Raw genomic sequence first — 14,243 nt, forward strand, 5'->3', positions numbered from 1 at the left:
TAGGTAGTATGTCCAGTATTCTAGGAGGATCTGACATCTTCGGAGCCGATGAATTCTTTGTTTTCAGATTGGACGATTTCCTCTGATCCAAAGTCTCTGAAGACTTGCATTTTAGCTGTGTCTGATCTAAGGGGGTCGGATCTGATAATTTAATTTTTCTTTTTCTTGGACAGATCTGTAGAAACTGTTGGATCCAAAGAAAGCCTTTTTTGAAGTTTTGTCCAAAGTCTTGGAGGAAACAAGAGCTTGGTGATTGAGACAACTTTTTGGATGTCTGCCCAGAGATAGCATCACCAAAAGATGATAAAAGCCCCTTCAAGATTTAATTTATTCTTGTGTTCTACTAATGCTTGAGATTTGAAGACATGATGTCACACAACTCTCTTGCAGATGGGAGGAGTACCAAGGCAGTAGATACACAGGGTGTGCACCTCAGAGAAGGGAATCTTTTGTCTGCACTTCCCATACTTAAACCCCCAGGTGGTGGTTTCTTCAGCCATGATAATAGTGGTTATAGGAACTGCACAGAAGAAACTGCAAACAACGCCACAAAAAGGTAACAACAAAACTGAAGGGAAGACCACTAACAGGAATATTGGAAACAAATCTTTTTTCTTTAACTGAGAAAGAAGAGAAACAAAAAAGAGGGGGAAAAGGGGCCATCTACTAAGGTAGTAAGGCTACGATAAACATAGAAGGGTAAGGAAGAGATCTGGGAGCGAGAAGGAGAGATACTAACAATGGTATCTAGCGTATGCTAGTACAATGAAGAGATTAAAGTAGAAGAAAACAATACAAGACTTGTTTATCCCCAGCCGAAAGTCAAATAACCATGTCTTTCACCTAACGATAGCAAATGAGATCTGAGGTACTGGGGAGGATGCATTGTGGGTAAGGGAGAAGCTTGAGAGTTATGGATTGCCACAAGGTTTTTACAGTGGCCAAGTCTGATCCGAACCCATCAGTCGAGGATGGAATGAAAATGGACTATCAGATTGGATGTAAAAGATGTGTATTTATTGATGAGGTTTAGTGTTGCAAATTCAACTTACAGATATGAAAGCTTGAAGGATGATTACTGCAGAGTGATACAAGTGGTGGTATATACGGGTACATGTTGCGACTGATGGGTCTTTTGTAGTAAGACAACGTTTTAAAGCACATTTATGGACATAAGTTAGCCATTAAAAATAGTGTAGCCCGCCATGCAGGCATGAGCACAGAGTTTAAAAAATGTGTAGTTTTTTTTTTTTTTTTTTTATAGTAGATCATGTTACACCAGGTATGAGAAGGGCTGATTTTTCTAAGAAAGATTTTAGAAACTAGGAGTAACAATAACAAATTTAAGTTCCCAGATTTAAGTGAAATTCTTAACATTAAACGTATTTGAAGAACTCTGCAATATAATAAATTTGTATTAATGCTTTTATTTTTTTTTTTTTTTGTATGTAAATATATTTTAAGTATTTGTCATCTGGCCACGGTCTGCTTTTTTTTTTTTATGAAGCAAAGTGTCTTCATGTTGTTCTGATGAAGGTCTTGTGCAATTAAAGAATGAAAATGCTCAAGATTACTGTAGTCTTCCATTTTAAAATGCTCGATTACTGTAGTCTTCCATTTTAAAATGCTCGATTACTGTAGTCTTCCATTTTAAAATGCTCAAGATTACTGCAGTCTTCCATTTTAAAATGCTCAAGATTACTGCAGTCTTAATGCTCAAGATTACTGCAGTCTTCCATTTTAAAATGCTCAAGATTACTGCAGTCTTCCATTTTAAAATGCTCAAGATTACTGCAGTCTTCCATTTTAAAATGCTCAAGATTACTGCAGTCTTCCATTTTAAAATGCTCAAGATTACTGCAGTCTTCCATTTTAAAATGCTCAAGATTACTGCAGTCTTCCATTTTTGTGTGTGTTGGGCTTTAGTTTTGTCCTGAATATTCAGTTTGCATTGTGAAAGGGGTAATAATGATTTTTTACATTGTTGGAAAAAATGTAAATCGTCATGGTTGAAGGAGCTGATAATGGCCACTTCGGGTAATTTGTTTTACATAATTGGCAGTTCCATTTGTGCATGAATTTTTGTTCTTTTTTTTTAAGATGGGCTAAATATATTTTAGTATTCTGTTCTACTCTTGAATATGTATGTTGTGAATTCCATATAACAGTTGCATAAAAGAGTAAAGTCAATCACTTTAAAGATTTTGAAAATTTTATTTGTTAGACCCCTAACTGGGAAAAGCCGAAAGAAGAACAATTGTTTACCACGGTAATGTACTGATCTGCCTGGGTGAATTAAGTTTTCAACTGAAATGCATAGAGATTATATAACAAATGTTATTAAAAGATACCAATAGTAGTTTGGTACGGAGTACAAAGCGAATGACAAAGTCTTGTGTTTTTTTATCTGTGACTGACAGTGGACATAGCTCATATTAGCTTGACAGGTAATTCCAGTGCCAGTAAAGTAAGTAGAGGCTGCAGTGGAGGAGTGGGTAGACTGGGGGTAAATAGAATTTTGTCTTTTTGTCATTAAAAATTTAATTCCTTTACACATTTTCCACTGAATGACATGGTCTGCAACTGAGAAGTAATTGCATTTGTGGATGAATATACAGCAGGGGTCCCATGACTGATTCTTGTGGTACTCCTTTTGTAATTGAAAGATAGAATACATGTGCATTTTGACTGATCGCAGCGATAGCTTTTAAACCATTGTGAGTAGCCAAATCTAGTGTTGCCTTGTGTAATCAAAGGTTACGACAAACTATATTGCAAATGTTTTACAAAAGTCTTAGAAAGGAGATACAACAACCACACTCTGACTTTTGGTAATGAAATATATTGTGTTAAAGTTAAGCAGACGTTTTTGAGTATTGTAGCGTAGGCATAAAGAATGATCGGTAGGGAAAGTAGAATTTTTTTTTTATTTATTGTTTATTAAGTAGCTGTCCAAAAATCCATTTGCAGATACAGTTTTTGGAAGAATTTTTGACCAGCGGATAGAGTTCAGTGGAATGATTACATCCCTTGACACCATACCTATTGATTATAAGGACAGGCGACATTAAAGGCTTAAACGACAACGGCAAAATAAACTAGTCCGCAGCGGGTATTGGTCTTCAGAATTCTGTAATCTGTATAATATGTTAAACACTAGTGTGTGCTGACCAGCAACACATTATTGAAACAATAAGTGTGACCAAAGTTATGTGATATTTAGATGAGGAATAATTTTTAAAGTGATTTACTGTATTTTAAAAAAAAAAAAAAAAACTGACTTGTTCCCTTTGGTTGAGGTAGTTGTAGCATTTGACCGTACAAGTAGTAGACAGAGGCAGCTTGAAATTGTGTTGCCATCTGAGCCCAGTCCTACATATACCCCTTATAATACTCCTAGGGTATCAGAAGTTCTTAGAAGTATGGCTAGGCTTAACATCCTTGGTCATCAGCCTAGTAATCTCCTGTCAACCAACTATATCAAGTGCCTTGCCCCGATCAAGGTAGGCAGCATGGATGATGTAACAGTTGTCAACTGTTTGTATGACCTTCTTGAAACTATTAAGTTCCTGCAAATAAGACATTGAGGTTTGATTACAAAAATAAAACATACGAATATTAGTCAGGGAGTTTTAGTGCTTTTATTGTGATATGTTTATTATGCATAGAGGAATAAGAAATAAACCTGAAAATTCTGTTCATATAAATTTGGCAGTTTTATATTGTGTGTTTAGAGCCCATTAAGTTTGACAAGTTCTTGTTTCTCCATAGAATACCTAATTGGTGTCCTGTGCATATTGAGTGTTTAGACTTTTGTTAAAGTAGTTTTTATTACTGTAATTTAGATTGTTTGTGCTACTGGATTGCATGAGCAAAGGAGGGTGCTATCAAAACATTAATGCAGGCCTTTGGTATCTTTCTGCAGCTTTTGCAGTTTGCTACAGTAAAGGTTGCACCTTTTGTGGAAAATGAGGCAAAGTGTCTCGGTGCCTGGCAGTTTCTAGTTACCAATATCCAGGCTCCATTTGAAATCCAAATTATCTCCAGAGCAAAGCAGAAATTTCACAGTCCCAGTAAGGTAATAACTCTGGGTAGGAAATAGGCTCCAATGCTTGTGCACTTTCCAAGACTAATGCATTTCTACAGAAGAGAATTATTTGTTTTATACAGGTTCTGGAGGATGCATATTTATGGGTGATGGGTGTGATTAAGACTCTTCAAAAAAGCACAAAATGTGATGCCCCACTAGAGTTTAAACTTGTGACATATTTATCCTCTGCACATGTTCCTTAGAATAAAAGATTGAAAAGGATGCGTGCTGTTTGTGATTGATGGGTAACTTGGTGGTCCTTCTGTAAAAACTAGAGGTATGCCCCTTTTTGCATCCATGCCAGTGAAATATTAATGGGACAAACAAATTGAACAAAATATTAATTCAATATTAGAAAAGTTAAATCTGCTCAGCCAGGTCATAGTATTTATTTTCAATCTGGAAGACCCAGTGATGTGTTTTTTTTTTTTTTCCTTCTTCCTTTCCCTTTCTCCATGCTTGCTTTCCTAAACTTGCTCATTTGTTTAGCATCATATCACAGGAGTGAAAGCCATTTAGTGTGGCCATCATCCAGACAACCATGAAGGATATGTCTGCTTTCTGCACCTAATCCCTCCATGATGGCAGACCTGCACATTCATAGCCTTGAGAGCCTTCTCCATCTTTCTTTGTGGTTGTATGATTTCCTGCCCATTCCACAAGTGGTCATTCACGTGCCAGTTAGTCAAAACAAGAGCACATTGTGGAAATAGTGCCTCTTACTGTGCATCTCTGTCTCCATTAGGTGTCAGCACTGCTCAGGGTCAGACAGCTTTCTATCCCCAAGACTGACAAGCCAGTGTTGGTCACCAACTGCTGCACACTACTGTTGTTTCTCCATTGCTGAATAGTCAGGCAATCTGAAGTTGTCAGTTGTTTGTTTCGCAGTCAGCACTTCAAGGGCTTTAAACTTCAGCTACACAGAGCTATTAGACAAGTGGGAATATTTTTGTATTCTGTTCACCAGATGTGACCTGTATCTCCACTACTTTTACCCGGTTAGGCTATTCTTTCTGACGAGGACAGAAGCCAGCCATCCCCGGGTAAGATTGGAGTCCTGTGACCTATTCTTTCTTGCATAGGTCCCTCATCTGCCCATTCTCTCTCCTCCCTGTAATGAGAGAGAGGTGATAGCATGTTAGCTTCCAGATCTGCTTGGGGGGGGGGGGCTCTTTTACCTGGTGGGCACGCCTCTCTTCTATGCTGCAGCTCTCTGATATCCACTGCTGCTAGGATCATGATTGCACACACTCTCAACTATGGGCAGCATATGCTTAGCATTGTGCTCCATGGAGGAAAGAGCTAGTGTTCCTGCTGCTGTCACCCAAATACTCAGCCAACCTCTGCCTCACTTGTAGAACCTCAACAGACCCTGTCCTGTCCGACTTATAACACATTCGCACATCCAGTGGTGGCATAAATACTTGCTCAAGGAATCTCTCTCTTGCATTATGAATAAACAATGTTAGAGGGATAGGTGTGCATCACTGAGGGTACCCTTTCTACAGAATAGCCTTCCTGTCCACTTACAGCAAAGTATTTCTCTAACTCTGTTCAAAAGTACTGTGGACAAATGGATAGGTAAATGCCAATTTACACCTGGCTTGGCATCCGTGCCCCTCATGGATAAGGGCAGTAAGTAAATGGTCCATTTCCTTGTTCTACCCACCTCTGAATTTTTCATAGTTATAAGTGCTAAAACTTACCATAGAAGTTTTAGGCTAGCCTCCTTAAGATGCAGATTAGTAGCCTAGTAAGTACAAATGATTCCATGAGCCAGTGCCATCAACAGCCTCGAATTCCTGTCCTCCCCTAGCAGCACGCAGCCCTATTAGAAACCCAAGCTGCTAACTGAACTTGTCACAAGAGCCATCATCGGGACTTTTCAGCTCAAGTGCTGTACAGGGAAGGAGTAGGAGGTTTTTTTGAATTGAAAGGGACTTGGACAAAATATACTGGGGGGAGCATATTCTTTTATGAAAACATAATGTGTTTAAGCAAGTGTCAATCCTGTGCCAATTCTACCTAGCATTTAATCCTGTAATTAAAGGCTTTCAGATTTCTAAACTACATAAACTAGACATGGGTGTAATTTCTGTTGGGGGGCAATGACTGAAAAAAACAAAACTCTGGGAAGGTGTAATGTTGTTGTATAAAGTGTGGTGAAAGGGTAGAATAACTCCCTGGTGTTGTGGGAGTGATCTGTTTTTTTAAGGGTTTTAGAATAAATGAGTGTTACTGGAATGATGGCAGTATGGAAAAAGATGTCCAATTTTAAGTTTACTGAGGATTGTTTGTGCAGTAGTTTTAAGATATGTATTCTTGGCATTGTTTATTTGTCATAAATATTTATAATTTTAGTCCACTGCAGACACAATTTATGATGTTTGTTAGAAACTGTTTTAAGATGATGAGTACAACAATTATAAATGCCAAGATTTTCAAGCCAGGTTTACTTTTCTGTTTTCAGGTCTAGATAGTTCAAGCCTCTTCTACATTCTATTCATTGTGCAAGGCAGTAACTGTTACTACTGTAATCTTGTTTTTTAGATAATAGGTGTGGAATGGAAATTGCAAGGCTTGCTTGCTTGTAGCAGATTGATAAGGCTCCCTGTCTCCTAGCAACCAGTAGGCCCATTATTACAAAGAAGCAGCTCTCTGTGTCTGTAACAGGGTGAATATTCGAATGTCTCAAATTCAAATCCTCAAAAAGGTAAGGATTATAATTTGAAATTGCTTGGTTAGCATGAAAGCACTGTAAAAAAGCAATTCTGTGCAGTACCCTGTGTATTCAACATAAAAAAGCCTACTTTAAGAAATTAAAATGCATTGACTGTGTTTTATGCAAAATGATGATAGATGACGAATGAATGGTCATGTGAAAAAGATGGCAATTATAAAGAAACCTGAACACACAAGCATAGTTGCAGCTGTGATGTGTTAATGTTTTTGTTGAGACTACAAAATACTGGAGCGGTACAGAGCTGCTGCAGATAACGCTGCTGCTGTGCAAGTTATGGTTTGCAAGTCCTGCATGAGGTGCCTTCTTATAGAGACTGTGTGTTGTCTTTGAGTTTTCTTATTGGTCTGTGATTTTCATTCAAATTTACATGTATACCAGAAGATTAAATGAACTGGCAAGCTGCTAAATCTTCATCCGTAGGAGTCTGAGTATATCTCTGCATATGCTGCATTTTGCACTAGACTGGCTTCATGTTCAGCATTGTCTCTTTGCCGTGGGCCGATGGGCCCTGGCTTCCCACTGACTAGCACTGATTAGTGTGAGCATGGAACATGAATGAATGAAATAGTGAGGGTGCATTTGTATCCAAATTAAAACTAAACTAAGTTTTGTTTTTCTTCCATATTTAATCCATGATCTTTAGACACTGCTTGTTCCCTGGCATAACTATGCCACTCATCCTAAAACTGATGGGAGTTATGATCCTTGTTTACTCTGAAACTTCTGGGGCAGTGGTAAGTGGCCTTTAGCATTTTATTTTGCTTTTCACTGTGAATGCGATTGTTCACATGTTGTGAATATGTTGGGTGAAATTGTGCTAGACAGCATTTTTGGGATCTGTTTTAAGCACTTGGTGTATGCATGAATCTGTGTAACAACATCTACATGGATTCGTACGTCATCTTACTGTACTTCAGTCACTCTATGCAGATTTAAGCAGCATGTCTTCAAACCATGAAATCAATACGAGGGTGTATCGTTAGTGTTGTGTGTGTTTTTATTGCCGAATATACTGCTACGACCTGGAAGTATCATGCTGAAATCTCAGTGACAGAATTTCAAAATCTGACACTTGACATTGGCCTTGACTTCCAAGTAGTACATCTCAAAAAGGAGAGGATCCAGCATTGAGTCGTGAATGACTTGTTTGGTTGGCAACCTGCCCCTTGGTGAAGGTGGACTCCCCAATTCTAACTTCCTGGGTCCTGTCTGAGAGTCAACTGGTAGTCCAGCATGCAACATAAGGGATTATATCAACTTTCTTGAGTTTTACAGTGTCCGAGTGGGGTATTGTATCAAATGCCTTGGCCAGGTCAAGGTAGACAGTATGCATAGTTTTGCTATTGTCCATTGTCATACTGACACATGACTTAGTAGGTGTGATCTTCCCTTGACGAACTGGGATGGAGCTCGTGCCTGGGGGTTTCCTATGTCAAATTATTTCCATGATCATTCTTTCCATGGCTTTGCAAGTGAGACTTGAACGACTTGAGTTTGGAGTTTCCAGGGTCCATAGAAGGCACACACTAATGCAGAGAGACAGAGGTAGTAAATCCGATCATAACCAACTGTCTTTGAGTTTTTCTAGTCATACAAACCAATTGGTTAATGGTTGTAGCACTATAGGTTGTATAAAAAGATTTATAAAGTCTAGGAAATCAGAAATGATGAAGTGCATCATTGATTATATTAGACCTAAACTTGAACATGGAATAACAATATGAAAATCTTGCCAGAAAACCAGCATGAGTAAAGTGGAAATATACCAAGGGTATCCGTGTATGTGAAGTTTAAGTTATTACGAAAAAATTTGTGCAGCGTCTCTTGTAGATATTTGAGGACATCTTATTCAGGTGTATAGGGCATTTGGAGACTGCTATTTATGTCTGGGGTTATCAAAAAGTAGTAAATCATCAGCCAACCTATGTGAAAGATTCTATAGGAATAAGAAGTGTACTAGCTTGTTCTCTTAGACTACCAAATTACATTAAAGCAAGCACTAGTTTAGATATTTTTAAGCACAGCCTGAACACTTGTGGAAACAACTGATGTTATGTAGTCCAATCTCACCTACATTCTTACCCGTGGGTTCGCAGCCGAAGGTCTGCTCCGACTCGGCCAAACTTTTTTAGCTCGAAGTCTTTCTATTGGTTGGGCTAAGATGGTGTCCCATGCTGCACTGCTCTCTATCCCCAGATCTTGTGGGTTCGCAGCCGAAGGTCTGCTCTGACTCGGCCAAACTTTTTTAGCTCTAAGTCTTTCTATTGGCTGGGCTAAGATGGTGTCCCATGCTGCACTGCTCTCTATCCCCATATCTTGTTTGCTGCTCGTGTAGCTCGGACGTGGTCTCGCTCTTGGCTGTGGCTAAGTACCCTTTTTCTTCTTTATCAGAGAAATTTCTTGCAAAAAAGCTATTTTGATAGCTATTGTTTGTGTTCTTGTCTTGTGGAAAAGTTGTGTTTTTGATAGTTTTTTCTGTGGTATCCCACTAGCTGTTTCCAACGGGCTAGGCCCATTTTCAGTTAGGACCTAGTCTGTCCCCTTGCTTTCCTTGTGTCATAAAAGTTTACCGGGACTAAAAAATGTTTAAATTGGAGGCAATAGTACTTCCCCTCTTGTGTTCGTGTCCAAGGATCATTTAACTTGGAGATCTTGTGATATTCTGTTTGTTGTAGCCTTTTTCCAGCCTTGTGACTGTTTGACCATTGGTCCATTTTATTCAGTGGTTAATTGTTGTTGGTTAACTGTCCAAAGATACTAGGGAGCACAAGCCCTCAGGCTTCAAGAAATGCTCTAGGTGCAGTTACAAAATGTCCATTATCGATGGACACTGTCTGTGTGTATTGCCTGGGACTGATTCATCTCCAGGAGTCGTGCAGCTTCCGTCATGCCTTTAGTCCAGAATAAATTGATTTTGAAGGGACTTCTGAAACCCTTCTTCGAGGAGGGGTCTGGTGAGTGCTTCCAGCTCCAAGGCAAAATCCTCTAAATCAAAAAAGAGATCTCCAGCTCCATCAGTCTCCTCGGAGCCACCGGAGAAAATAGCAAGGTCTGCTTCGACATCCTCTGCTCCATTGTCCTCTGGGCCGCAGGAAGTGTCAGTTGTTATGGAACCTGCTTCGGCTCCAGTCTTCTTGGAACCTGTTTGGAGCCAATTTCCTAGCATTAGGCCAGTATCCCCTCCTCGCAGGTCCCCTTCAGAGAGGTCTCATCTCCTTCTCTATCCTCCAAATCTTCCAGGATCTTATCAAATGTGGACGTCTATAGAGTGGTGCAGAGACTCCTTCAGTCACCGGTTCTGGAAAAATTGTTCTCTGCTCCGACCCAGTCTGCTCCGGAGCCAGTCCCTCAACCTGCTTAGATACTTGCTCCACCAAGAACATCTCCGCTTTTGGAGCCGGAGTGCTCGGCTTCATGTGATGTCCCTAGGTCAGTTCTGACAGCCCCTCCTGGCTTATCTGTGCCGACGTCCGCTCCGAGCCCATCGGTGCCATCCACGGGGTTCAGGACTCTGGATTCTTTGGTCGGACCCGAGGGAGAGGCTTCGGGACACCTCTCTGCTCCTAGTCTCCCTCTCGGTGCTTCGGCGCGGGGAAGTCTGACGTTGTGGCTTCGGAGGCTGGTCGTTCTTCGGACTCTGGAAGATCAGCCTTCGAGGCCATGCAGAGCGCACTGGCCAGGTCATCAGCAGCATCATGCGGGTTGGTCATTCTGTCCCCTACTACACTGGTGCAGGTCTCAGATTGCCATCTATCTCTAAACAGTGGAGCCCCAAGGCCTCAGGGTACCCCCATGAGTGGTCCCCACATTTCTGAGGGCCCCTCAGAGTTTTTGCCTGAGGAGCCACCCAGAAAGAAGACGTGCAAGAGGAAGCCCATAGATTCCCAGGATGTCTCTCACATCATACACTGACCTCGAGGCATCAGAGGTGTCCCCTACATCATCCTCTGAAGATGTTTCTTTCTCCGACATCCTAGAGATTTTGAAACCGAGGTGACTGGCCATCCCAAGCCCTCTACAAGGAGGAGTCTGTCTTCCTGAAGGCCTTTGGTGCTCAGCCCTCTGCCTCCTGGGTATCTCCACCCTTCGACCTTCTGGATTTGGTTTGTCGAAGGGTGTGGGTAACGTTTCTTAGGCAGTGACCCAGGCAGCCAACGCTCTGATATCTACCCTCAATTCCATTGCAAACTCCTCCATGAGGCTAATCTCCTATGCAGCCGAGGGAGTGAGTAGGGCAGCAAGTTCAGGAGTTGCTCTTGGGAGGCAGGCCTGGATACACCTTTGTCATTTTGTGGAGACCTTCAAGTCTTCCTTCACAGATGCCCCTTTTGATGGTTCCTCTTTGTTCGGAACCAAGGTGAAAGACACTCACCAGGTACGAGCAGGAGGGAAAAACTGTTTGCTGTAGGAGTCTGTTTTTCCCTTCCCTCTAGGCCTTATCCCAAGGCCCAGAGGGATGGCAAAATGTGGTTCAAGTAATCAGAGTTTTTTTCCCGATGCACAAGGTGAGCCCCCCTCCAGAGACAGGGAAGGGGGTGGTTATTCAGGGAGACTCTGCCCTAGGGGCAGAGGAGGCCCCCGCAACTCGGGAGACTGCAATTCCTTTTGTGATTCTCCCTACCGCCACTCCTGATGAGAGGCCTGGCTGTATGTTTCCGGAACCAGTCGGGGGGGGTCGAATCTCATTATACCCGGAGGGCCTGGCAAGAAATCACCCAGGACCAGTGGGTTCTACGAATAATTTCCAGAGGATATGTCATTCCCTTCTCGTCAAATTCCCCTCCAATCAAGAAAATCCCAGATGTTCCACCCAGTCAAAGGGATTACGCAGCTTCAGAAGTTTCAAAGCTGCTAGAAAAAGGAGCCATCCAACATGTCCCCTCAGACCAGATCGGATTAGGGACTTGCTCCAGATTTTTTTTGGTGCCAAAAAGGACAGGAGACCTGAGACTCGCATTGGATCTCAGTCAATTGAACACCCATGTGCAAAAGTCCAAGTTCCGAATGGTCACATTGCAGTCTATTCTCCCATTGTTGGGAAAAGTGTGGATGTGCTCCATCGACCTCAAGGATGCTTACTACCACATAAAGATGGACAGGGCATCCAGAAGTCACCTACGCTTCCGGCTGGGAGCCAGTCATTTTCAGTATCGAGCCCTGCCCTTTGGTCTCACCACAGCCCCAGGGTGTTTACCAAATGCATGGCAGTGGTGACTGCTCACTTGAGACGTCAGGGATTCCAAGTGTTTCCGTATCTGGATGACTGGTTCCTTACTGCCACCACCAGGCATCTACTACTTCAGACCAGGGACGCTACTATCAACCTATGTCAACAGTTGGGACGCTACTATCAACCTATGTCAACAGTTAGGCATCACATTGAACTGGGAAAAATTTGCCTTGTTGCCCTCACAGCATGTCACTTTTATAGGTGCCGAACTAGACACTGTCCTCATGTGGGTGTTTCTACCACAGGAAAGAATCAGTCCAACAACAAGTTTGCACCTTGCTCCCTCTGAAAAGAGCAAAGGCAAGATGGGTCCTCCAACTGTTGGGGACAATGGCTGCTACGATTGTTAGTACCTCTGGCAAGGTTACATATGAGGTTCCTTCAGTGGCTACTCTTTGCCCAGTGGTCTCCAATGTCTTCCACCTATTCTACTCACAGACCGGTGCAAACAGGATCTCAGTTGTTGGCTTCGCACCGACAACCTGAATGCGGGAAAGCCCTTCATTCCTGCTCCCCCGGTTGCCATGGTGGCAATGGATGCCTCCCAGATGGGGTGGGGGGGCATTATCTAGGCAGGACAGTCCAAGGCATGTAGCAAGAGCACGAGATGCAAATGCATATCAGTGTCCTGGAGATGAGAGCTGTGCTACTAGCGTTGCAAGCACGTCAGAGTTTTCTTCCTCTCTGGACTATTGCAATCCAACAGTGGTGTGGTATCTGAACAAGCAGGGAGGAACCAAGTCTTTATCCCCTTTGCAGAGATGCCATGCGAGTGTGGCAGTGGGCAGTGTCTTCCCAACATTTTCTGGTGGCAACGCACAATCCAGGGAAGTCCAATGTGATCACAGACAGGCTAAGCAGAGCTATTCTGATGCCTTGAGTGGTCCCTGAACTGTCAAGTTGCAGAACAGATCTTCCACAGGTGGGGGGTCAGCCTTGCTGTGACCTTATTGCCAGCCCCTTCAATGCCAAATGCAGCAGCTACTTCACGTTTATCCCCCCTCAAGGGGAGTCACCCAGGGACGCTGTAGTCCACGATTGGCCCTCCGGTCTACTATATGCCTTCCCTCCGATCCCTTTGCTGTCAAAGGTTATTCAGAAAGCACAATCCTTTGGAAGCAAAATGATTCTGATTGTCTTACACTGTCCTCGTCAAATTTGGTTCCTCTTTCTCCATCCGTATCTCATGAACGCTCCTGGGATTCTGGACCCACAACCAGACTTACTAACACACATGTCAGGGCAGCTCCATCTCTCTCTTTGGACCCTCCAGTTGACAGCCTGGCTACTCCACTTCTGTCATTTGTTAGTTAGGCTTCATCAATTTTCACCGGAGGTGGTTCATATTTTATCTTCCTCACATACGCCCTCGACCAGGAAGATTTATTACAGCAAATGGAAGAGGTTTTCAATCTGGGTGTATGCCAAAAAGATTGACCCTTGCACAGCTCCAATTTCGTCTGTATTGGAGTTTTTGTCTATGCTCTTTAACCAGGGTTCAGGGGCTGCAGCCATTAAAGTCCAGTTGGTGGCTGCAGCCATTAAAGTCCAGTTGGTGGCGATTTCTACCTTTCATGTCGCAGACGAGCCTAGCCTGATGGCATATAGACTCTGTAATGCTTTCCTGAAGGGCACTTTGTTACTTCGTCCTCCGGTATCGGAACCTGTTATGCCTTGGGACTTAAATTTTGTTCTACAGGGTCTGCCTTCATCCCCCTTTGAGCCTGCAGCCACTTGCGGTTTAAAATTCGTAACTTGGAAGACTGTCTTTTTATTAGCCATCACATCAGCCAGACGCATTTCGGAGCTTCAAGCTTTATCAATCAAACCCCCTTATTTGTTTTTTCATAAGGACAGGGTTTCTCTCAGACCGCACCCCTCTTTTCCTTCCAAAGTGGCGTTAGTCAGTGACCTTAACCAATCTGTTGAATTGCCAGTGTTTTTTCCCAGTTCTCAAACAAGGCAGAATTCAAATTTCATCAATTGGATGTGCACAGATAATTACATTTTTATTTGCACAGAACGAAAGACCTCAAAATTTGACATTTTCAGAAAACAGAATTGGGTCTCCTGTTTCCAAAGTCACTTTTTTCAGGTGGATTTCCTGTTTTATTTCTTTCATTTATTCCTCAGGGGTAAAGATTTACCGTTCCGGGTGAAGGCTCACTCTACTCTGCATC

General features: G+C 42.3%; 1 protein-coding gene across 2 annotated transcripts in view; it reads left to right on the top strand.

Moving 5' to 3' along the window:
• Positions 1 to 14,243, top strand: part of CCHR2.PART1H1orf159 (chromosome chr2.part1 C1orf159 homolog) — a 603,467-nt gene that overhangs the window by 182,181 nt on the left and 407,043 nt on the right. For both annotated transcript variants that reach the window (XM_044063076.1, XM_044063078.1), the window contains exons 2-3: positions 6,641 to 6,803; positions 7,477 to 7,567. In XM_044063076.1, the coding sequence (XP_043919011.1) occupies positions 7,502 to 7,567 (66 nt within the window). In that variant the 5' untranslated portion in view covers positions 6,641 to 6,803; positions 7,477 to 7,501. The remainder of the gene's footprint in view (positions 1 to 6,640; positions 6,804 to 7,476; positions 7,568 to 14,243) is intronic.

The sequence above is a fragment of the Protopterus annectens genome, chromosome 2.part1, assembly GCF_019279795.1.
Source record: "Protopterus annectens isolate FY-2018-M chromosome 2.part1, PAN1.0, whole genome shotgun sequence".
NCBI lineage: Eukaryota > Metazoa > Chordata > Ceratodontiformes > Protopteridae > Protopterus > Protopterus annectens.